We start from the raw sequence: 25,617 nt of genomic DNA, 5'->3' as shown, positions 1-25,617 counted from the left end.
CCTAAACATTACTAAAAAAAGCCCCCAAAGCTCTACCTTGAGGCTAACTCACAAATAATAACCAATCATCTAGAAAGGTTATCTTCCAAATTTTAAAACAACTCATTAAAAGCATGAAAATAAAAAAAATCGAAACTATTAAAATACTAAAAAATATCACTACCCAAATTGAAAGACACATTGCCTCTAGAAACCCACCGTCAACAAACGCCCCTGTCCCCCAAAAGAAAACCAGAAACAAAACAGCAAAGCAGAAAGAAATCGGAACTTAGGAACGCTAAAACCAGAACGTTCAAGAAGTTCCACCATATCCCTGATCATACACCGACTACAAACAACGTGAAACGATACAAACAATTCTTAAAGACCGCCTTAAAACCACTACATTAAAAACCCTTTCACCAATTCAAAACTGCATTGAACAAAAGCCATCTCATAAATTAACACCCAAAACTCCAGCAGCCCAGCTGGCCCTACCAAATCTCTCTGTTGATACACACAGTAAACAAAACCAAAATCCCAGGAATGCCTATCAGAAGTCTAGGAAAGAAACCTCTTGAAATTTATCCTACCTCAAATACAAACCAACCCGTCCAGAAAGTTAGCTTCACTCAAAAAAACTATTTACACAGAGGTAATAAGACCAAGAAATAAAACAACACACCATATAACGAACCACCAACGAATACAACAGCGAAGGAAAAAAAAAAAAACCCACTTTTTTTTCTTTTTTTTTATTTCAACTAGCTTCCTTTATTAGCTAGAACCAAAGATTTTGCCAGGGCTGTAACAACAACAACTTCTGTTTCTTCTTCTCCTTCTGAAATGTCCCTTCTCCTTCCCAAATTCCTTACAACTTCTGCGTTTGAATCCAAGCCAAAAGCAAAATTCGTGCACTTGTGAGTCCGGTGCTCCTGTCAGATTCTCTGTCTCCCTCCACATCTTCTTACACTTTCAGTCTGAACGCTGTCCTGCCCTGATGAGTTTGACAGAAGAATTGGCACATGTTAAGAGAGCATTTCCCTCCCTCCCTCCCTCCCTCCCTCCCTCCCTCCCCAGAGCTGGTTTCCTTAGCGCATTTCAATCGATCCCAAGCCCGCAATGATGCGCGCTCTGCCGGAAAGGGGAAACACGTGCTAGTGAACAGCAGCTCAGAAACAATTCTTTTCTAATGTTACCTGCTCTACTTGACTGCTCGCTAACACAAGTCTCATTTTACCATTGCAGGGAGAAGGCTGTAGGAAAATGTCTGATGAGCAGCCACAAAAGGCCTCGCTCCCTGCTACACAGCCTGCAACAACCTCGGCAGAGCGGAGCAGCCAAATCACCACGCTCTCCTTGCCATGGGCAAGGGTAGAAGATGACTGGGGGAGGCACATAAAAAGAAGGGAAACGCTCCTATAAATGCACAGCCATTTGCTTTCAGAAGCCCAGAGGTCAGGATCTTCTCTAGGAAGCCAGACGTGACATGATATTTCTAAGATTTTCTTCTTCATCGAAGGAAATGTACGTACATACACACTCTTACAAACGTACCTACGGTTCTGGGGTTTTTTTTCTTCTGAAGCTCCAAGAATGATTTCCCACCTTGATTCATTCAGAAGAAACGGCCCCTGTGACTCAGGTCAGAAGGGTGGCCTGCGTTTTTGATCACGACAGCTTTTGGCTTTACCCTGTGAGCAGGAGCAGCAAGAGCTGAGGCTCAGCAGAGGCTGACCCCGGCCAGCCCCTTCCTCCCTTCCCCGTGTCACAATGAGTTCCAGGCAGAAGGATGCAAAGCAGGTTTGTGTCTTTTCTCTTCAGTGCCAAGAGGTAAAAGATGTAGGCTTTGAAATAACTAATGACCCTCTCTTGGAACTCTCCCAAGGACAGTTTGAAAGCAAAGACAGAAGATTGCTGCTAAATCCATATGGGATAAGGATGAGAGCAGCAAGGATCCGAGGCCAGCAGCGTTGCCAGGCAGTGTCACGTCCCTGCCACCTTGTGACAAGGCACACAGCTGCAAAGCCCCAAAGCCTGCAAGCCCTGCAGCTGCCGCACGGATGGACCTGGTTCCCTTCCCAGGTGCCCAGAGGGACACCTGAGGGCAGGTGTCGTCCCCCGCCCCCTGAGGGCGCACCCAGAGCCCCGGGCAGGGACGGAGTCACTGACGGCTCTCTGGGGACGAGACCCTCCCTGCAGGTGACACCGGCTTGTCCTCTCCCTGTGGCACAGGGACCTCCAGGCTCTAGGACCAGCCTCATTTTGTCAGCATCCAGGTGCTGTGCTAGAGCCAGAGGGGTCAAGGCTTTCCAGAACCATAGGATCCGTAGCATCCTTGCGGTTGGAAAAGCCTTCTAAGGACATCGAGCCCAGCTGCTGCCCCCCCAAATCAGGTCCCTAAACACCACATCTTGACATCCTTGACATGTCTCCAGGCATGGGGACTTCCCTGGGCTCCTATGCCTGAGCACCCTTTCAGTGAAGAAATTTTCCCTCCAATCCAATCTAAGCCTTCCCTGCTGCAAGTTGAGGCCATTTCCTTTTGCCGTGTCACTTCTTACCTGGGAGACCTCGGTACTTCAACCTTACCTGCTCCTTCCCTAGGCGGTCTCTGGCTTGGCCGGAGGAGGAGAGGAGGAACACTCCCACCACAGGAATGGCAGCTCAGGAGGTCCCACACCAAGGCCAGGGGGAGCAGCCGTCCTCGCCAGAGCTCGCACGTCCCTTCTTCTCAGAGATTGGCTCTGCTTTTCCTCCCGGGCAGATCTCTGCTGAGTGCTTCACAATTGCCTGTTTGGAGGAGGGGGGGAAAAGAGGTTAGCCAAGTTTTTTATCCAGACTTAGCTGCTGGCTTTGCCTCCTCCTGACTTCCTTCTGCTAGGAAAACAGCTGCCTTTGGACTTCTAGGGGCAACTTGCACGTCATGCCTGAAAAGGAACTACAGAAAAGCGCCTCATTTATAAAGCCTCAGCCAAGAAGACAGATGCAGCTGCAGCTTCGCCATGCCCACTGCCTGCAGAGCCGGCAGGCACCAGGCCAGCTCTGCTCCTCCTTCAAGTTGTTCCCAAAGCTGCTGGAAGAACTGAAGGCTACTTTGGCCTTCCATTGCTCGGCTTGTCCCGAGAAAGAGCTTTGAGTGTTGTTACCCCTCCAGAAAGGAAGGGCCTTTCTGTCTCACACGCTCGGTGACACAAGGCTACGCAGCCTCTGCTCCAGGTGGGAAGGGCTTCCTTCCTCCTCTGGCACCTGGCTGGCACAGGGCACAGGTTGCTCAGAGGTCCTGGGGCTGCCGCCCCATCGCTGCAAGTGTTCAAGGCCCGTCGGTGCTCTGCGATGAGGCTCTGAGCAAGCTGCTCGATGGAAGCACGTCCCTGCCCACGGCGGCAGCAGCCTTGGAATGAGGTGATCTTTAGAGCCCCTTGCAACCTGAATTCTTCCATGATTCTGGGAACTGAAAAAAGCGGGGAAAGAAATCTGTAAAGGTCACTAAATGCATCCAAGCACATCCCCAAGGATCCAATCCTCAGCAGCCCATGCAAGGCAAGGTCAGAGCTCTCTGCCCACCGAGGACACGGCAAGCAGCACGGACCTTTCTCCCACTCTCCACGGAGAAGTGGGAAGCCAGAGGGAGTCCGTCTGTTTACAGACACCGGAGGGCGGCGGGACGGGGCGGGCGGTCTTACCTTGCAAAGCTGGCGGCAGAAAGGGCGGGCAGCGCCGCCGCCCCGCCGGGATTTTCCGGCCCGCCGTCGCTTCCGCCGCCTGGAGAGGCGCGTGCGCGGGCTCGGGGGGGGTGCAGCCCCGTTCCCGTTCCGACAGCGTTCGCCCGCCCCCGCTCACTGCCCCCGGCCCGCGGAGCGCTGCGACCGCGCCTCCGCCGCCCGCCGAAAGCGGCCCCGCCGGGCCGCCCCCCCCCCCCCCCGGCCATTCTTCTCAGCCATCGTGTCCCTTTTGCACTCCTGAACGTCTTTCACCCCTCCCGGCCATTTACCGAGCCCGCCCCGCCCGCCCCTCGCTCCCGCCCCGCCCGCCCCTCGCTCCCGCCCCTCGCCCTTGCCTCGCTCGGCAGCCGCGTCCTTGCCCCGCCCCCGGCAGCCAGCGGCGAGGGGCAGGGCGCTGGCTCGGGGGGCTGCAGTACCGGGCTCTGGCCACAGGGCGGCAGACTCCCGGGTCCGCGATATCCCCGCCCTTTTGGCCGCCATTTTGAGAAGGTCAAAAAAAAAAAAAATATCCCGCGACATTGGTGACACGCCACTCCCAACATGGCGGCCAAGAGAGGACCCCCTCGGGCGAGAGAGGCGGTTACTCACATGCCGGTCAGAAACACGCCAAAATACGCCCGCCCGCGGCGCCGCTGACCACACAGCCCGTGTCGGGCACACCTGAAACGAGAGAGAAAATCCCGCCGGGGCCGCGCCGGCGTCGGTGTTCCGTGCAGGCAGTCCGCATAGACACACCGGGGTCCTCCGCTTTCCCGCCCTTTTGGCCGCCATTTTCAGAAGGTCAAACAAACTCCCGCGACAGTGGTGACGCGCCACTCCCAACATGGCGGCCGAGAGAGGCCCCCCCCCCCCCCCCCTCGGCCGAGAGAGGCGGTTACTCACATGCCGGTCAGAAACACGCCAAAATATGCCCGCCCGCGGCGCCGCTGACCACACAGCCCGTGTCGGGTACACCTGAAACGCCACAAAAATCCCGCCGGGACTGCGCCGGTGTCGGTGTTCCGTGCAGGCAGTCCGCATAGACACACCGGGGTCCTCCGCTTTCCCGCCCTTTTGGCTGCCATTTTCAGAAGGTCAACCAAACTCCCGCGACAGTGGTGACGCGCCACTCCCAACATGGCGGCCAAGAGAGGACCCCCCCTCGGGCGAGAGAGGCGGTTACTCACATGCCGGTCAGAAACACGCCAAAATACGCCCGCCCGCGGCGCCGCTGACCCCACAGCCCGTGTCAGGTACACCTGAAACGCCACAAAAATCCCGCCGGGACTGCGCCGGCGTCGGTGTTCCGTGCAGGCAGTCCGCATAGACACACCAGGGTCCTCCGCTTTCCCGCCCTTTTCGCCGCCATTTTCAGAAGGTCAAACAAACTCCGCCACGCGCCACGCCCAAGAGGGCTGCCTGGCGGCGGCGCCGGGCTGCAGTACCGCGCTCTGCCCACAAGGCGGCAGCACTGCCGCCCACCCCAGCCGGGGGCGCCGCGCGCCTTGGGCCTGCGGGCGGCCAAGGCGGCAAAAAAGAACAGGGGCCATCCCCCCCAAAAACTCCTCGAAAAATAAATGCCAAAAACCTGCCTCTTACCAAACAAGAACCAAATAAGCCCCCTTTCTTTCATGCCTTCTTGAAATAAATTTGATAGTTCTAGTTTTTCTAGTTCTATTCACACGCATATTTAGACCGGACAGTGATGTGTTACGTCCTTTATACCATCTATTATGCCTATTCCTATTATCTGTATTTATTCATACTTTGTGGTTGTAGCAATATCATTATATATTGATTGTATATTTCTCGACTTCCATTTAGATTTCTATCATACTTTTATTCTTCCAAAAAAAATCCCATCTCTAACCAAACAAATACCAAAAAACCCTTCTTTTCAACTCTATTGAAATAGTTTTATATTTAGAGCTTGCATAACTATATTCACTTTTATAGTCACCGTTTATACTGATGCATTCCATTCATCATTACATAGCACATATCTATTATTCACATCATAGAGATAAATCATTATTTTTATCATGTACCAAATCTACTGCTACAACTTCTTTTTTCTAATAGTTTCAATTTTTATATCCATCTTGATGTATTCATGAGATCTTTTTACAAGTAGATTTCTACCTTTCTATCATTTGTATTTGTAGTTTTTATAATAAAACCCCTGCTTTTGCCAAGTAAAAAACAAAACCATCCTTTCTTTTAAACTACTTTTAATAATGTTGTTGTATTTACAGTTACCATATCTATAAGGTTTTAGATATTATATCATAGCGATGTACTAGATTTATAGCTGTTTCCTATAATATACCATCATAAGATATATACGGTATCGCTTGTATTACGTGTTGTATGGATTTATGTCACTTTACATTTACAATCCTTTAATCATTTGATATATATATATATCTGCATAGATTCGCAACACATTTCTAGATTTAAAATTTCCTTTGAGCTGTGTTTATATTTAGCATCTCTATTGATATATCTATCAACATACACAATGCTCTTTGAAAAATACAATATCTTATTGGAATATATCATGACTTAAGTTACCTGTTAAATTTTAAATAGAGATCGAATAGATCAAAATAAAAGTTGATTCCCATTTCTACACATCTACTCGTTTTGTTTAAAGATAGCTATCCTTAGAATTTTACATTTAAAATCCAATTCCTAAATGCAATGACAAAACAAACAGCATCGAATTCCCACCAATGTCTTCCAAAACCATCAAGATACCTCCACCAGCCAAACGACTGCCAGCGAAAAAAACACACAACACTCTTTTCACTAACAGTTCTCATCACATCAGAAAAATGGAACCAAACGAAAAGAAAACCCTGGAGAAACACACGCAGCAAATCACAAAAACCTCTAAAAAAACCCAAACCAACTCGCTCAACTCCAATCAGTGCCACTGACCCTGAACGTTATTTTAAAAACTAACCGAAGTTCTACATCTACACTAACTCAAAGAATAAGCAATACTCTGTCAAAAGAACTTTAGAAAGCGAACTAATGAACGAAATAGAAAAAAACCAAAAAATCTCAACCACTAAAAAATAAGAAAATAACTACCCAAAAAAAAAAACCCTACTTAAAAAGACCCACCATATAAATACCCACGTTCCCAAAAATAAAACTGATCAATAACCACCAAATACGTCAAAGGACAACAAGAAACGAAAAGAAAAAAAAGAAAAAAAGAAAAAAAAAACCAAAAGAAAATACATTTGTAAAACAAAAGTCCCCCAAACCAAAGCAACTTTAATTTACCTCAAAAAAATTATTCCCAACTGAAGAATAAACCCATAGAGCCTCATTCGATCAAAATAAAAATACCACCCAGAAATAAACACAAAGCCGAAAGAGAAACGTAACCATTGACAAGATCTCCCAAAGGATCCGTCACAATAAAACGTACACTACAATCAAGCAAACCAAAGAAATAAAAGCCCTGGAAGACGAGAAACACAAACGCAATTAGAGAGATTTTAAAAACCCCGCTGCTATTAACGACACGACGCCACCTCGAACCCACCGAAACAAACGCTACACGCCCACGCTAATAAAAGCCACGGCGACAGAGTTAAAATCCGAGCCGCTGCTTCACGCAACGACCCGTAGAAACCATTGCACGCCTTTAAAAACAGAATAGCCCGGCAAAAAAAAATATCCGACTACAGAACTCGATTCAAACCAAACCTTTATCGTCACCACCCGAAGAACCGAGAACCGTACCGGTCAGGAAGAACGCCATAGCCCTTAGCGCACACCCACTGCGACCAGAACAAACCCGTGCGATCGATCCCTACAAAGCCACCTCCGAACCACGACACCCAAGAACTTGCGGCAGCCCAACCCCGCGCTGCCGGCCCCGGACGGAGCGCGGCTCCCGGCGGCAAAGCGGCTCCTCCGGCGGCTGCTCCGGCGCGCAGGGGCGGCGCCGCCCCGGAGACCCCCCCGCCCCCGCCCGCTCCCCCTGCCCGGGGGGCCCCGGCGGCGCCCGAGCCCCGCGCCCGGAGCGGACAGAGCGGCCGGCACCGGCCGGGCCGGCGCAGCAGCGCCCGCGCCGCCTCTGCCGCCCTTGGCCGGCCCGGCGCCAGCTGCCCTCGGCTCCGCACGGCGGCTCGCACCGGCAAAGCGGCTCCGCCGCTGCCGCGCCAAATTCCCCGTGCGCCTCGGCACCCGCCCGGCCCGGGCCGGCAGCGCTCCCGAGCGGCAACGCTCCGGCCCGGGCCGCGGCCACAAGAAGCGCCCTCAAATGCAGCGGCACAGCCCGACTGCAGCCCTGCAAACGCCGCCAGAGCTGCGGCTTCCCGCAACTCAACCCCGAAACTGACGCCGCGGGCGGCGCTCACCTCGCTTCAACAAGGGCAAAGAAATGGCTTCTCCCCTTCAAGTTCATCCCCTAGGAGAGCAGAAAAGAAGGGGCTTTCCTCCAATGAAATCCTTCAAGCCATGTGCAAAGGGGGATTTTGACCTCCATTCAAACCCTTGCAAAGGAGGGACACCAGCGCTGTCCCCTCCCTTTAAACCTTAGGATGATGAAAATGGGCTGGCTACCTTCAAATCAAAGCCATCCGATGACAACAATACTTTGCCCATTCCCGTTCAAATGGAACGCAGGGATTCCCTGTCACCCCTGGGATACCCCTAACAGCCGGGAAAAGGCAGCTTTTCCTTCAACCGACATCCTTGGAACCGCAAGCGAAAGCGGATCCCCCCCAGTTCCAACACAGACAATATTAGGAGAGTAGCTGCTTGCCTCTCCTTCATTTCTTTTGTCTTCACAAGCTCCCTTTTTGTTCCTGGGGAACCGGGGAGGGGGGACTGCCAAGATCCAATTGAAAAGGGAAAGGACCAAAGTCCCCGCTCCAAATCCACACGCGCTCACCCGTTCGGCTGCTGCTTCCCGGCACAAAGATTCGTCCCTCGGCACCTCCTTGAAGCGATGCTCCGCGGATCCAAGCGCGTATCCAGGTGTTCGCCCAGACGCTGCGAGAAGCTCTCGCAGTCCTTCCATGAGACAGCCCCGGGAGCCCCCCATGAACCCCTCTACTCAGCAGCTCCATGCAAAAGGGAGCTGAGGCGAAGCCTTCCCCTAAAACAGCCTCGCAACCCCGGCAGGAGCCGGCCCCTCATCATCCTCACAGCTCACACCTGGCGCTGCTCCGAGCCCCCCATCATCCTCACAGCTCACACCTGGCGCTGATGCCACTCTCCAACAGCGCCTCTCCCCGTCCAGCACACAGCCCGCTTCTCACAGACACAGAGCCAACAGAAATCTGCTCCGGGTGCTGGCTGTTCTTAGTCCGTCTGCTTCCACAATTCAGACACGGACGTGCGCTCATGGCACTGAGGGAAAGCTTTCCAGTGCACAAAACTGTCATTCTGGTAGCACGCTTTGAGACGCCTGCAGAAAAAGCAGAATCAGCGCCGCCTCCTAAGAGCCCTGCTGAGGAACCCCGCCCTCCTTGGGACACCCAATGCAGCAGAGCTCGAAAAACGAGGGCAAAAGTCAAGCTTGGAGTGGAAAAAGACAATAGAAATACAGCAGCCTTTCAAGAAAGCCTTCACACAGTAATAGTGGGAGCCGGTCACATTTCTTCTTTCCTTGCTCTCTGGAATGACATCAATACGAAGTAAAAAACCCACACGAAACACAAGGCAGAGCTGGGATTTTACACGTCTTCCTTTTGGCTCTCGGGATGACAAGCGCCTCTTCCGGGACTGCGACACGCTTTGGGCGCTGGCAGAGAACGGAGGCAAAAGGTGCCAGAGAGCCCTTTCTATCGCCTTCAGCCCCTGCAGCTGTTCTGAGGGTTCCAGGGCACAGCTCGGTCCGTTCCTAGATCAAAACCTCACGGCAATATCTTCAGAACTACTACGCATCTCCAGTCGGAACCTTCTACATTCCTGTAAACAAATGAGTGCATAGAGAGGGTTTCTCCCCAGCTGAGTTTAGAGACCAATTCCTATTCTTTAGCAATACCTAGAAAACCGAATGCCTTGCCAGGTTTTAGCATCCTACACCCACTCACCCCTCCCTGTGCATTTGGTGGCAGCTTTGGGTCCCTCTGGGGGACGGCACCCAGCGTGACCCCCGCCCCTCGCCCGCCCCCCACCTGCTCCTGCACCGCCGTGGGGCTCCCTCTCCCGGGCACCTTGGGGTGCCCCCAACGGCATCAGAGCCCCGAGTCTTCACCCCGCCTTTCCCTGACCCCCAAAGAAGGCTCCGAACGAAGCCGACTGCCCCGGACAGCAGCGCAGCGCTTCCCCCAAGCCCTTCCCACACGTGCATAGCCCCAGCAAGGGATTCTGCTGCAACAAGAAAGGGGGGGCAGCCCCCAGAAGGCTTGAGGTTCCTGCCCAGCCTCGCTGTCACGGGCCAGGGGCAGCGAGAGAGGGAGCGGCACAGACGGCGGGGACGGCCCGGCACGGAGCGGGGGCCGCTCTCAGCGCGATGCCGGCAAAGCCGCAGCTCCGGCGCTGTCGGCCGCGCTGCTTGAGCGGCACGGGGGGATCTGCATTAATCCGTATTAATAATAATTAATCCGTATTAATATTTAGGTAAGAATTGTTAGTGTTAACACCGGTAGTGAGTGTGTTAGCTGGTGTTCACTGTGAAGCTCTGCTCTCCCACAGTATGACAAGATCCTGAAGCTTACTGACCTCAGGTGCAAAGTTAGGTGAGCACTGCTGTCCTTACCACGATCCCCCGATGGAGCCACGCTCCAGAGATGGGCAGCAATGAATCTGCCGATGGCCTTCCCAAGGTGACAGAGCTTGCCCTCCCTCCCGTCTGCAGTCAGGGGATGTGAAGGCAACCATTGCTGTCCTTGGCTTCGTCCTCTCCAGTGCAGCCAAGCACAGTATAGACACTGAGTCTCTGTCCCGTGAGCTGCAGCAGCTGGGACTACCCAAAGGCAGGGGAAGCCCTCGGGGTGGCACCATGAGCCAGACCTGGTGGGATGTTGCTGACAGTTCCCAGCCCTGCCTTCTTCACAGCCAGATGGGGGGCAGGCTGCCTGCTGTGCTGTCCTCCATCAGCTCCCTCTGTGCCATCAATCCTTGGGGGCTCCTCAGGTGCTTTGGTGAGGTTTGGCAGCTGCAGGTCTGGTGTGAGCAGAGGGATTCTTGTCTCCCCTCATGAGCAGAGCATGCCAGCCAGTTGTGCTGTTTTACACATGACTGACCCACAAAACTGCAGGAGACTGAAGACTTGTAACAGGTGCATGACAGGTTCAAAAGGAACTTGGGAAAAAAACACTGTCTTTCTCAGTCCAAAGGGACAGCAGAGCTCACATCTGCTCACAATAATCCTCTGGACAGTGGAGCAACGTTTGTATGGAAAGATGATGGGGGGTAAAATCAGAGGAAACTAAGTTACATTTATATCCTAACAGGAGTTATAACGGTACAGAAATTTTAGGGTAAAATACAGATGCTGTTCCCAGGATGGAACTGGGTTGGCATGCTCCACAATGATCCCCCATACAACCATAAGCACCTGCTAAGGGGGGTGCAGTGGAATGGAGATACCACGACCAGGCTCTGCCAAAATCCTTGGCAGCAACTTGATGGTACTTTGAAGCTGATTAACTGCATAGCAGCTGTGAGAGAGATGTCTTGCTGCCAAGCCAGAAACGTGGCAAAATCGCTTTCCTCAAATGAATGTGGTTCATTCTAGCCTAATTGTAATATTAATGCACACCTCCATCCCAAAGTTAACAGCCTCCAAATTACGACAACCTCTCATTGGGCATGAGCTCTAAACGTTTTTTTGACTGTATCTTTGAAAGTGAAGTAAGAGGATTCTACAGCAATCAGTAGCAAATATATGCATGAGTAGAGTCATTCCAGCTTCACCTAAATATAAAGAAATACTATAAAACTAAGCCAAGAATGGAGAAAAAGTTAGTGAAGGCTCCATCATAACTGCTGGGATCAGTCAATGGGCTGAACCTGCCTTCTCCCCCATAGGAACGCCTGTTGGGTTAGAAATGCACTCTGCCTGCTGAATATTTTTATTGGGGACTACAGCTTGTCTGGATACTGCTTTGAATAAGCTTTTGCAGTCAAATACTATCACTGACAGATACCATCACCAACAATCCCTGAACCTTAACCTGCCACAATTTTATATTTATAAAGAGTATAGTTCCATAAATTGTTCCATAAAATTCCAAGGTGGGACTCCTTCATGGATGCTAGCAATTGCCAGCAGCAGGTAACATATTCAAATAAGAAGTCCTACTGAGGGGTCATAAAGTGGGAAGACCTGCTGAGGGGTCTCCCTTATGCTCTTGGCCTATTTCCCTGAGTCAGTCAGACTCCCCTCCAATCCAGCAGGACTGCTCAACAAAGGGTCCCTGTAACAGGACACTGACAGACTGGTCAGGCACAAAGGTCTCAGCTTTCCTGGGGCACTGACAGACAAATTAAATACTAAGGGTCAAGGAAATCTTCCCTTTTCACATGACAGTTCTCCAACCATGAGGTTGTGATTCCTTGCAGAAGCTCTAAGACTGCAGACATGCATGTGCCACTAGGGCCTGGAGCATGAGCCTGCCTAGAAAACTGTTGGTAGCTACTCTAAACATGATCACTCACTCTTTCACACTCCAATGACAGTATTTACTAAATGCCCCTTACTAAGTCTTCCCTTCAGTGAAAGCCCAGACACTTTGTTAGAATACCGCTGTGGACCATGGCTGGATGGCAGGTGCCCCCCAGAGCCTCTCTATCAATCACTTCCCTCCCCAGCTGGATAAAATATAAAAAAGCTCATGAGCTGAGATAAGGACAGGGAGACATCAGAGGGAAAAATTAATTGAATTTATTACCAATAAAAATCAGAGTAGGGTAATGAGAAGTAAAGTCTTTAAAACACCTTTCCCCCATCCCTTTCTCCTTCGCAGGATTAACTTTATTCCCCATTCTCTACCTCCTCCCCACCAGTAGTGCAAGAAGATGAGAACAGAAGTTACAGTCAGTTCATGCCACTGCTTCCCCCTCAGGAAGAGGAGTCCTTGTGCTGCTGCAGCATGAGATCCCTCCTACAGGATCAGTTCTCCATTAATTTCTCCAATATGCGTCCTTCTCATGGGCTGTGGTTCTTCACGAGTTGCTCCTGTGTGAGGTACCTTCCCTGGGGTCAGTCCTTCAGGAACTGCTTTAAAGTGAGTCCCCTGTGAGGTCACAAGTCCTGCCAGGAAACCTTCTCTCCACAGAACCATAGGTCCTTCCAGGACCTGATCCAACATGGGGCTCTTCCACAGGCTGCAGGTAGATTTGTGCTTCCCTCCTGCAGACCTCCATGCGCTCCAGGAGGACAATCTGCTTCATTACGCCCTGCATCATGGGCTGCAGGAAAATCTCAGCTCCAGTACCTGGAACACCTCCTCCCTCTCCTTCTTAGCTGACTCTGGTGTCTGCAGAGCTGTTTCTCTCACATAGTCCTCACTTCTCTGGCTGCAATTGCTTCTCCCCAACAACTTTTCCTTCTTAAATATGTTATCCCAGACATGTTACTGCCATGGCTGAAGGTCTCAGGCTTGGCCAGTGGCATCCTGGAGCCGGCTGGCATTGTCTTTGCCAGACATGGGGTAAGCTTCCATCAGCTTCTCAAAGAAGAAGCCATTCCTGTAGCCTCCCTGCTACCAGGACCTTGCCGTGCAAACCCATACACATATGAACATCACAGAAGCCTAAATATAAGCAAGAATAAGTCCAATCTAAAGTTTTGTTACAGGTCTGCACATTCTTCCTCCTGCACAGGAAAAACATGCCAGCTATGGCATAGGCACTCCATTGAACATTTCTTGCATTCTTCTCTCCTTTTGGTTCTCTTCCCAGATTCAAAGGAGCTTCTGATCATGACCTTATCTAACGAACAGCGAACAAGACACAGTTTGCTGAGCTTCTATCCATGCTGCATCACTCTTCCCATCGTGTATAAAATCAGAGTCATTTATGGCAGCACTGATCCAGAGTATCAGCTTCACTCCAGCCTTCACATTAACAGCACAATTCACAAGTCACCTTGGTGAGTTGTTTCTTTCAATTAGATTGTCTCCTCAAGAACAAGAAGAATGACCAATGAAGGGTGTGTGAGGCAATAATATTAGGATCATCTTCAAATACTTCATTTATAGAGTCACAGAATGGTTTGGGTAGGAAGGGACTTCAAAGATCATCTTGCTTCAGCCCCATGCCATGGGGCTAAATCAGGTTACTCCAAGCCTTGCTCAGTGTGGCCTTGAACATTCCCAGCAACTCAGTTGTATGAGATGAGAATAAGTAGGACCATGAGTATATAAAATATATGATCTCTCAAGTAATTCTTCTACTTTGGGAAACTGAGTAGCATATTTTCTCTGGTTACAGAAGCTGCTCCAAACTGTTGACTTGTTTGCTAGAATTCTTTGATCACAGAAAGCTCAAAGAGCTGCAGCTGAGCGCAGATTTGTCACTGCCAGACTGGTTTTTCTCTCAGTTCTTGTGGTCTTATGTCTAAAGCTGCTTCTGTAGAGACTACCAAATTCAAGCACATGTGGTGTGCTGGTAAACCAAGCTGGTGTTTATGAACCAATACCATGAGAAGAACAGTGCAGGTTACATTCTTTTGTTCGTTCCCTACATTAATAACAGTTTGAAATTCTTCTTTTCTATGTCATAATATGTCCTCCACACTCCACCACCCAGTTCTGCTAGCGCTCTTCACAAACTTGATGTTACCTTTAGTCCATTTCAAACTGATAATCTGGGACACAGAATAAAAAGGAAATTTGTGTCCTGAAATTTGGCCTTTAAATTTTAGAAAGACAAGTCAAATACTGCCACCCAGATTCAGTTTTTCTGAACCTGCCTTGCATTTATGTGGCTAAGCTTCAGTATTTGTATAGGAACATGCACTCAGATACAAAAATATAGCAGTGTCTTTCTGTTCCCACTTCCATATTCATGTTTATGGAAATTTTCTTTTGAAAAATGCTGTCTCTCCTTCCTTGTGACACCCTTCTGTCTATTGGCACAGCATTTTCTCCCAGCTTGATTTATACACTATGCCGACGGTTGTTTATCATGGCCACAATGTGTGACAGGTCCAAACTTTTCATCATAACCTCCATGAACTCCTCATCTTTCCTTGCTCCCTCCACAAATTCATCCAGAGAAAGTTCACCTGTGTCAGACACAAATAAAGGGCATCAGAATCCACATCTGACAGGAAAAGGAGTACAGTAATCTAACTTTAGAGACCACTTACTATATACTTAGAACCACTGTTCCAAGGCACTGTCCTAAAGACCTCAGAAAGTCTTCTTAAGCTTTTATGAAACATCCCCAGTATCCAGACAACACCTGCTCCCTTTTTTTCCCCATACAAGGGAAGAGGTATATAAGAAAGAACAATAGAAGTGGGTACCTAAGGAGTGAGATCATAGCATTCTTTTTGGCTCAATCTGTTGTAATACTAACCTGCCCTATAGTTGCTGGTTTTCAAGGATAAAGGAACTGACAGAAGGAGGCTGTGACAGACAGAAACAAATTTTTATGTCCTAGGCCAAAAAGCCCTTGCACAGGGAATCAGCTCAGCAGAGTTATTCTGGAATAACGAAAGAGCCTGTCAGGAAGTAATGAGCCCCTGAAGTAGCAAGGAAAAGAGATACCTCTTGGGGACATACAGGGACCACGGTGACACTTGACCAACCTTTGACTGAGCACTTCATGTTCTTGCTATACTGCCTGCAGCAGACCCAGTGAAGAAACTCTGAACTTCAACATTAAATTGCAGTTCTTCCTTTCCATACTGAAGTACTTAGGAACAGCTGGGGCCATTTGATAATATTTCCCACTTCTAACTGGCATGAGCTACACAGCAACATACAAAAAGGAAAACAAAACACCACTCCAAAACCCCACTATGAAACTCATGCGGACAGAACAAAGCTGAGACCAGTACAGGAAACAAATCCTGTCACACTGATTATGTATAATGCCAAGAGAAAAATCCTTTTGGTCCATGGAGAACGCATTACTGGCTGAGAATGCAAATAGAAATAAAATATGAAGTGAAGAGACCTAAAGTTCAACCAAGAAAGGAAAAGTCACTCTGTAGAAGGATGTTACTCTGTAGAAAAGACTGTCTAAGCTGGACGACAAAGGCAGGAACCTTACCATCGCCGTTCACATCAATCCTGTTGAAGACTCGGTTGGTGAACTCTTCTGCACTTGTTTCATGGTCACCACCATTAATAGCTCGAATAGCCTAAAATAAAAGAGCAAGAGTAAGCAGCTGCCTGATGACTCCCAGACTGATTCCACATGTCAGCATTGATTCAAAATAAAATAGTCACATCTGGTACCTTCCCCATAAAAATGAACCAGTACCACAGGAAAACAAAGCACAAATCATCAGGCCTTATGGATGGCACTGAAGGGTGCCAAAAAGGGAGCATGGCTCTGGAGCACGGAATGAGCAGCAAAACTCAGAGGATTGGCCTAATTCTGCTTAGGTACAGTTTAGGTGATGCAGAAATGGCAGAATCAGAATCCACCTAATTGATCCACTTTGTCCCACTTTGTGACCCTATCATACAGCAAGCCTCAGAAACACTGTCAAACATCTTCCACAATTAACATTATGAAATTCCTTTGTTATATGCTGTGGTAATTTATTTCTATTCTTACTTTCACAATTTCCATTTACATACTTCCTGTGTGTCTGGCTTCTCCCTAAAGGTCATTGGAAATTCATTATCATCTTGAGAAACTTTAAGCTTTGTCCACTTGTGTTGGCTACAATTCTTATTCATAACTACATAGTGCAGGGTTCTCTTTTCTTTCAATGCTACTTATTTCCTTTGTTTAAGGATGCCCATGAAATATGTGATTTCAGACCCCTTATACTGATTCTAAGACTATTTATTTTCTAGTTTTTACCCTTTGATATTTGGTCATTTTATTCATTCTTTTTCAAATGCTATTTTACTGAAACTTACATCATCTCAGCAATTTCCTAAGGTTACCAAAAATGACACTGAACTACAGGCAAAAAAAGACAAAGGACAATAAATTTTTTGCCACCAGTTGTTGGCCCCAGAATTTGTTTCTCAAGAACTCTGTGTTAACTATTGCTATCTGTTGCTTCACTGTAATGTCTGAGTATTTCTATTTAAAGCTACTAGTAGGAGGCTGTATATTACTACAGGTATTGGTCAGGTCTCTTTGATACCCAGCTCTAAAATTCTTATACAGATGAGAATGCATTATTAACATCTTATTAGTGCTTCTTTATCAAATCAATTTCATGACATTTCATATTCAGAAATGCTATTTATTGAGGGTTGTTGAATCTTTCCTGCAATTACCTTGGTAATTTCCCATTATCTGTAAAATAATCTGAATTTGCAGCACAATTAATTCTGAGATATATATAGTGATCTTTATGCTCGTAATCCCAACCTCATCCACAACAGCTATTTGCACACAATCCTTTCAATTCTCAATCCTTTTTCTTCAGGCTATTCACCAGAGTCAGAAATGTTTTATTATGTTGATATTTAGGAACTGATTCTAAAAAGCAAACTGGGAGTAGCTCTCCAACTTCTCATGGGGGAAAGGACATATGAAGCACACATTGCAGAGACAGCAACTGACAGTCACAAGGTCTGAAACCTTGGAAAGTGCAATATAGGTCACAGGCAACTAAAACAATTTTATGGTTAGCTATGTTGTAACATAAGCTGTGGTAATAAAGAGTCTAAGTCTGCTCATTTCATTATACGGTGATGGGGAATTCTGCTCAGAGAAGGAATGCTTTTAAAGGTCTCATCCATGATCATCCATAGGGGAAACAGCAAAGGTCTTACTTGTGTGATTTGTCTTTAAGGAAAGAGGCAAGAGCACAGACCCCTGGAGATTCACCTTGATGATGTTGAGCAGTTCATGTCGATCAATGCAGCCATTGCCATCTACATCATAGAGCTTGAAATACCACCGCAATTTCTGCTCCATCTTCCCTCGGAGAACGAGGCTGAGGGCAGCCACGTATTCCATGAAATCAATATATCCATCCTGTCAGAAAAAAAACCCCCAAATTGTGACAGGAGTAAACAGAGGGAGTTAATGCACGGGAGTTGTTTCACCTTATTGCTCTTTAGATTCACAGCTGAAAGAGAAAGGCCAACAAGTGGCACAAGAGACTTTGACTTAGGAAAAATCTTTAGTGCACAGACACATGTTATTTCTCTAGCTACTAAATACCTGGGTTCCTAAAGTTATGATCTATTAGACAGAGACTCCCCTCTGCTCACCACCTGCAGTGAAGGAACATGGTTGTCAGCATGAACAAAGCCCCCTCTGTACACCAAAGCTGACTGCCTTTGGCCTGCTGGGAGAGAACATTGAGCCCAGCCCATGGGCTGCAGGTTTTCTGTACTAGTTTATTCTGCCTTTGTGGGAAACTGTGCTATTCCACTAAGCCATAGATCTCTTCTCCATTCTGTGGAAAATAATGTGACTGGGGATATTTTGTAAAATACACAGAGCATGATTTAATCACTGAAAAAAATGTTCAGTATTTAGGTTTTTAATATTTAATTTCTTGGCTTTACAAAGAAAGTCAAAAGGCTCTTGTTTCTTCTGCAAGAAAAATGCCAGTTAGTAAAGGTTCATTGGCCCTAGATTTAAAGCTGACTAAAATGTGAAGCTGTTAAAAACAAACTACAAATAAAACACATATCTACATCAAAGATTCTGAATAACAATAATTCTTCAAGAAATAACAGAGCAAAAAAATGAAACTTTCAATTACTAAGGTACTTAATCAAAGTCAGGTGCCTTTCTGAAATGGATGCAAATAAACATATGTAAAAGGTGAATGTAGGCTAACTAGCAGAGCACTGCTGTTTTACAGTAAGGATCACCACATTTAAAATATTCATTCAGGGTGGGAAGAAGGGTTGACAGGCTGAGAGAGTTATGGTTGGTCAGCCTGGAGAACAGAAGGTTCCAGGGAGACTTTGGTGCCTCTTCCGGTACTTAAAAGGGGCTTAGAAAAAGGCTGGAGGGGTGGAGGGGTACTTTGGACAAGAGCGTGTAGTGATAGGACACAAGAGAAATGGCCTTAAGCTGAAGGTGGGTAGATTTAGATTAGGTGTTAGGAGGGAATTTCTGACTGTGAGTGCGGGCAGGCCCTGGCACAGAGCAGCTGTGGCTGCCCCTGGATCCCTGGCAGTGCCCAAGGCCAGGCTGGACAGGCCTTGGAGCACCCTGGAATAGTGGAAGGTGTCCCTGCCCACGGCAGGGGTGGCACTGGGTGGTCATAAAGTCCATTCCACCAGACCATTCCACGTCTCTATGACTCTGTGCTGCCCCTCCCTGCTATGCCCAGCACTCAGAACCAGCCCCTCTGTGACAGCGGCCCTGGCCTGGGCACTGTGAGCACCACGAAGGCTGTGGGTGCTGTGGCAGTGGCCGCACTGGAAGCGACACCTCTGCTCTGGCTCTGCCACCTGCGCTGGTGCCGATGGCTTTGCTGGGGCTGCTCATCCTGCTGGCCCTGGCCGGGCCTGTGTGGGGCACCTGGGACACCTGCAGGTCAGTGGTTCCAGGCTCTGGGAGGTTCCATGTAGGGGCCCCACATGTTCCCCACACCCACACCACAGTGTTCCAGCCTCACTTGCTGGAGGAGGAGCCTTGGTTCCTGGCCAGTGCCCAGCTGCTGGCATAACCTGTCTATGGGGCTGCAGTAGCATAGGGGGACAGATGTGCCCTTCGGTGGTCCTGAGTCTTCCTGCCACTCAACACTGGGCAGGAAGGGACGACAGAGGACTTTCAGCCTGAGCAGCAGCAGCTACTAAGCAGAACAGTGATGGCTTTGTGTTACAGAAGGACCTGCAGGCTCCGGCCCATGGCCTCTGACCACAGTTCCGTGACTTCTGCTGCTGGCACGTCCCATGTGGGTGGCACCAGTGTCCAGCCAGGGGCCTGGCCTGGCATTGTCAGCATCCAGGCCACCTGGGAGAACGGCACGTGGCACATGTGCACGGGTGTCCTCCTCAGCTCCCAGTGGGTGCTCACGGTCGCACACTGCTTCGCCAGGGCCGGGTAAGAGACAGCAAGGACAGAGATGTCCCCAGAGCACGGGCAGGCGCCCAGCTCACAGCACCACGGGCCACTTCCCTGCCCACCTGGGGAAGAAGAAGGCCGGGAAATGCTGGGCCTGCTGCAGCCTGTGGCTCTGCTTCCTGTCACCCCTCTGTCCATCTGCTCCCCAGGGGCATCTCCATGTGGGATGTGGTGATCGGGGCCACAGATCTGACTCAGATGGGCCCCGAGGCTGTGGTGAGACGCATCCAGAGGCTCCTGGTGCACCAGCACTATGTGGCTGCCACGGCCAGGAACGACATCGCCCTGGTGGAGCTGGACCAGCCCGTGGAGTGCAGCGACTACATCCAGCTGGGCTGTGTGCCCGACGCCTCGCTCAGGGTCTCGGAGCTGAAATCCTGCTACATCGCCGGCTGGAACTTTGCCAGAGGTGAGTTCCCAACAGGATGTGTGCTCTGAGGGCAAGCTGGACACCCTGGGGACAAGGGCTGGGCACCGTGGGGACAAGGGCTGGGCACCCAGGGGACACGGGCTGGGCACACACAGGGACAGGGGCTGAGCACCCAGGGGACACGGGCTGGGCACACACAGGGACACGGGCTGGGCACACACAGGGACAGGGGCTGGGCACAGACAGGGACACGGGCCGGGCACACACAGGGACACGGGCTGGGCACAGACAGGGACAGGGGCTGGGCACAGACAGGGACACGGGCTGGGCACAGACAGGGACACGGGCCGGGCACACACAGGGACAGGGGCTGGGCACAGACAGGGACACGGGCCGGGCACACACAGGGACACGGGCTGGGCACAGACAGGGACACGGGCTGGGCACACACAGGGTCCGGCCGCGCAGCGCCAGCAGGGCCGGGCTCGGAGCAGCCTGGGCTGGGGGAAGGAGTCCCCGCCAAGACGGGGCGCGGAACGGGATGAGCTGTAAGGTCCCTGCTCACCCAAACAATTCCTGCTGGCCTTGGGAAACCTCGGGGGAGATGGGTCTGGCCCCTTCCCCAGGCCAGCAGCAGGGACACAGCTGGACAATGTCGCTCTGTGGGGAAGGGGCAGAGCCAGGCCCGGGAAGGGGGTTCACCCTAGGCAGGGGAGGGGATGGGTACCGAGCTGCTGGGGCTCATTCCCCTCTGTGCCCACAGCTCGGGGAACAGGCATGGTGCTGCAGGAGGCCAAGGTCCACCTCATGGACACGGAGCTCTGCAACAGCAGCCGGTGGTACGCGGGGGCCATCCACCCCCGCAACCTGTGTGCTGGGTACCCACAGGGCGGCATCGACACCTGCCAGGTAGGAGCGTGTGATGAGTCCCTCAGCCCCCGGCAGCGCAGGGACCCCCTCATCCCCCACATCCAGCCCAGCCTGTCCCCTGTCTGCCCCTCCCCTCCCCACAGCAGCCCCCCACAGTCCCTGAACCTTCTCTCCTGGCACAGGGGGACAGCGGCGGTCCCCTCGTCTGCAAGGACAATCAAGCTGATTACTACTGGCTGGTGGGATTGAACAGCTGGGGAAGAGGCTGTGACAGAGCCAGGCACCCTGGGATCTACACCTCCACTCAGCACTTCTACAACTGGATCCTGCTCCAGACAGGCCAGAGCCCAGCAGAAAGAGCTGGTCCAGCACCAGAGCCAGGTGTCACCTCAGCCCCTGAGCAGCCTCTGAAACCAGAGGAACCAGAGGAATCAGAGGAACCAGAAGAACATATCAACTTGACCCCTGAGTACAGCCAGAAACCAGCAGTGACATCCTCGGGCACGTCACTGCCCATGGCATTCCCACACCAGATCCTGGTGCAATTCTGGAATCTGGTGCAGGAGTTCCTGCTGTTTTAGAAGGACAAAAAAGCCTGAGCAGCAGCAGCAGGATGAGCAGGATCCAGGGCTACAGTGGATCACGGCAGCTCCAAGGCAGCCTTGGGGCCAGAGGCTTCTCTGTCCTGCCCACGCTGCTGTGCTGCGGCCACAGCGATGCTGACGTGACTGAGGTGTTGAAGTAAAGTTTCTGTGTTCACCATTACCCATGTTTTCAGCCCTGCTCAGTGCACTTGCAGGCTCGCAGAGTCCCTGCTCTGTCTGTCCATCTGGTGTGCTGTTCACATTCATTCTTCAGTCCGGAGAGGGCTTCAGGGAAACCTCAGTGCCCCTTGTAAAGCAGGTTATAATAGGGGGGAGAGCAGCTTTTTGCATGGGCAGGCCATGATAGGACAAGGAGGAATGGATAAATCTAGAGGAGGGGAGATTGGGATGAGGTGCTGGGAAGGAGTTTTTACTCAGGGGGTGATGAGGCCCTGGCCCATGAAGTCTCCAAGGCCAGGTTGGACAGGGCTTGGAGCAACCTGGGATAATGGCAGGTGTCCCTGCCCATGGGAGGTGGTGGAATGAGATGACCCTTAAGGTCCCTTCCAACACAAACCATTCTATAATGCTACAATTGCAATTTATAAAAGAAGAATATTGAAAATTTATCCTCTTTGTCATCATCAAAGTTTTCAAAATCTGAAGGTCCAGAGGGCAGATGATTCCATCCATCATGTCTGTATTACAACAGGGTGGATTTTCCTCGGGGTGCTCTGGTTCCTTGCCCTTGTTCATAAAAGGATCTTAGATTAAGTGACTGTTAACAGACTAAGACTAACTAGGTCCATCGCCACTAGTTGCCACACTTTAACTTCATTCCTCCTGAGATCACTATCACTTTATTTAGATTATAGCTTTTCTGGCCAAATCTGAATTTGAGAACCTTCTTATAACACTGTTTACTGCATAACACAGGGCTCACATGAGAACTCTGGAATGCACAGCATCATTGAATAAATTTTAAATTCCTTTAACATCCCAAGAAGAGAGAGAGGTGAAGGGAAAGAAAGACTTGTGCAAAAGCTGTAAAGGTTTTGCTTTACCTTATGAAACTGCTTCTCATCACTATTATCATCCTGGGCACAGAGGACTTTGGGATGAGATAAGATATGCTTTGAGGTCTACAATTATTTACAGTCATTACATCCACCACAAGATCTCAGCTGCCCTAATGGAGCCTGTCTGCTATTCTGCTTAAGAATTTTATAATATTCCTAAGCATTCCTTAACTCCTTATGCTGTCTCACATGTCCAAAATAACATTCTTTGTTGGTCCCTAAGATTTCCCTCTTCAAGACTAACTCTGTGATTTCCCACCTGGTTGTCATGCCTCTGTGACTGGATCCTCCTTGACTCCATTTCAGAACCTTGGAACAGAGAGTAAAGCTGAATTTTCCCAGGATGCTATAAATCCAGATTTCTTTGTCATTAAGAATATAGGCCTGCAAGCATAGGCTGAAATACATATGGATAAAAAGCAGGCAAAAGTGAGGGCAATTGCACGCTTAAAGGAATTATGGGGGCTACTGTTTTCTACCAGCAGTCACCCATCACAGTGAGGAACACTGCCCACCCCCTCGCTCCAGCTTCATGCTGCACCTACCAAGGAAAGCCACAGACGCTGTCTGCCCATGCAGTGTTAATTTCAGCTGCCAAATACCTGGAAATTACTCCTCTGTGAATGCTACAATGATTTCTACTGTGTCTGATTCCTGTGGTCTCCATGATCTCATACAGCTATATTTTTGAATAATAAGAACACGTAAGAAGAATAATGAAATTAACATTTTGCTAGTTAAACAAGGCCAAGTCAAATAATTGGCAGTAAGGAATTTTCAAAATTCAAATATGAACTTGCACAAGGTAGTTAGATAATCAGGCGCACTTATGTTTATGTCATCTGTGTTATTACCTGTACACATTAATTTATTCCTTACATTTAGCTACTTTACATAAGCATCCCTTGGCAGCTTTCCCCACCCGTGTTTGCAAGAGAATATTTGTGTTCTTTATGTTTGCAAGAGAAAGATGAAGACTCTGAAAGCGCAGGAGTTGGATCACTTCTAAGCAGCACGAGACAGTTAATTCCTTGCAGAGAACTCACCTTGTTCATATCAAACGTACGGAACATCTGCTCAATGTACTTATTGGCCTCTGGATCCAGCCCTCGAAGTCCAAAGAACTGCTTAAATTCATGCTCCGTCAGCTGTCCAGAAGGACACTCTGTCATGAATTTCTTGTACCAGTGGTGGATCTCAACAGCTTGCAGATCATCCACGGTGGAGCTGCTGTTGTTTCCCATATGTATCGGTGGTCAGAAGGATGATGCTACAGGAATGATCCTCTTCCTCCTGTGGCTCTCACAGCACTGCCCGTTTGCTCCTGTCCATGCTCAACACCAATGTCAGTTACGTGAGGGATCTAACCTTCCACAAGCCAATTATAAACGTTAATCTTCTTAGAGGCTGATCCACAAACCAGAAAGTTTCAATGATACAAACAGTCTTCTTAGAATGGAAAGGAGATGCAAGATAATCTAGCAAATCACTGCTATTTTAGGAGCTAAAGCAGAAAGGGTGAGAAGGTTAATCAGACACTGGCATTGGCAGCTATATTGGTTTGGTAGACTACCTTATTTTTAACCTTGATATAATTATATATGAAGATAAGAGGAAATGCCCATAAGATGTAGGCAGTGAGGTTAAGTAAAGATCTTCTCCTCTAAGTGGATTTGAGAATCTGTTTTCTCAAATAGATGTGTTGAATAACAGAGTGTATAGGACCAGAAAGTGTTACAGAAGTGGCTCAGTACAATAGTGAGGTTATGTGGGAAAAAGCTCACCTCCATGCACACAAAGGAGCACAGAGGAACAATGCAGGAGGACAAAAATAATCCCCTGGTCTGGCAAATCCAAGAACCATCACGGAAGTGCAGCCAACCCATAACAGGCTCAACTGCACAAAGGGGAAGAGTAGAGAGACAACCACAGGCTGGGGAACACAAAATACCCAGTAAGAGAAATAAAGGCCCGGTCCCAGCTCCTTCTAAATCTGTTGCAGGGGAGCCACCAGTCCCATGGGCCTAGAGGTGGCACCCATCATGATGAGTCAGCAAGAGAGGTTGCAGAGGACTCTACAAACTGTGTACTGCCTAGAGACATGGAAAACACTGTGTGTCCAGGGCAAGAGCATCTAGGGACAAGACTCACAACAGGATGTTTAGGAGGGGAAAAGAAGGTGGGGAAAGGGATGGGTCTAGGTGGTATGGGAATGAACAAGCATGAGAAAATGGAGGCAAGGGGAACAGAAGGGTCTGGTTGCATAGAATGGTGCTAATCTGTGTGAATGTGTATCCATCCCTTGGGCCTGGTCATCACAGGGCCTGGTCATCACAGTCTTTCTTGTGTTCTAACACTTCTACCTCCTTTTCTTTTTTTTTTTTTATTTTGGCTGCACAGCGCTGTGCTCTGGGCATATGTATGCATGGGGATTTAAGTGCCCACAACTGGATTGAGTCAGATCATGTCAGTCTATGATCACTAGTAAATATCAAGCCAGAGTAGACAGCAAATAGGCCAAACAGTTCATGACACAGGTGTAGGTATCTCTTGTTAGTGAGACCACTGGAGTAGTTGGCCATTAGACTGAGGGTGTAGGGTTGAGGGTGACCCACCTGTCCGTGTTTCTCTGCATCCTGAGCACCCCATTACAGGAACTCAAGGGGCACCCAGTGTCCGTGTCTGTCTGCAGGTTGTTGTGTGCAATGGAATCTGTTCTGGTGGCTGTGGCAGGGCTGTGCACCTCACAGGGCCCAGCGTGTCCAGGTGCCAGCAGCTGGGGAGACCAGGCACCGAGAGGCAGCTGTGGGTAGGCTGGATGTCTAAGCCCACACACTCTCTGTGCTTCCCACCGATGGACCTTCACAGAATAG

The 25,617-nt window shown here is 49.5% G+C and overlaps 1 protein-coding gene and 1 pseudogene across 2 annotated transcripts; one reads left to right on the top strand and one right to left on the bottom strand.

The window, feature by feature from the left end:
- Window positions 1–12,612: 12,612 nt before the first annotated feature.
- On the bottom strand, window positions 12,613–24,461 carry LOC129120095 (guanylyl cyclase-activating protein 1-like). Its single transcript, XM_054632401.2, has 4 exons — window positions 23,791–24,461; window positions 17,637–17,786; window positions 15,888–15,978; window positions 12,613–14,892 (listed from the first exon to the last, which is right to left on the bottom strand). Exons 1-4 carry the CDS (start codon window positions 23,986–23,988, stop codon window positions 14,765–14,767), a joined length of 567 nt encoding a protein of 188 aa, XP_054488376.1. The 5' UTR covers window positions 23,989–24,461; the 3' UTR covers window positions 12,613–14,764.
- LOC129120097 (acrosin-like) lies at window positions 19,624–21,846 on the top strand (annotated as a pseudogene). The gene is made up of 4 exons (XR_013182202.1): window positions 19,624–19,820; window positions 19,991–20,250; window positions 20,975–21,120; window positions 21,264–21,846. The product of XR_013182202.1 is annotated as an acrosin-like (transcript).
- Window positions 24,462–25,617: the final 1,156 nt, after the last annotated feature.

The sequence above is a fragment of the Agelaius phoeniceus genome, chromosome 5 (assembly GCF_051311805.1).
Source record: "Agelaius phoeniceus isolate bAgePho1 chromosome 5, bAgePho1.hap1, whole genome shotgun sequence".
Classification (NCBI taxonomy): Eukaryota; Metazoa; Chordata; class Aves; order Passeriformes; family Icteridae; genus Agelaius; species Agelaius phoeniceus.
The sequence above is the reverse complement of the archived record's forward strand: the minus strand, read 5'-3'. Positions and strand labels throughout refer to the sequence as shown.

Coding starts and splice junctions, on each gene's coding strand:
- LOC129120095 (XM_054632401.2), bottom strand. CDS start 23,988: ATGGGAAACAACAGCAGCTCCACCGTGGATGATCTGCAAGCTGTTGAG. Junction 17,787..23,790: donor GTACGTTTGATATGAACAAG/GTGAGTTCTCTG, acceptor TTTTTCTGACAG/GATGGATATATTGATTTCAT. Junction 14,893..15,887: donor GATTGATGTGAACGGCGATG/GTAAGGTTCCTG, acceptor TGTCTGACACAG/GTGAACTTTCTCTGGATGAA.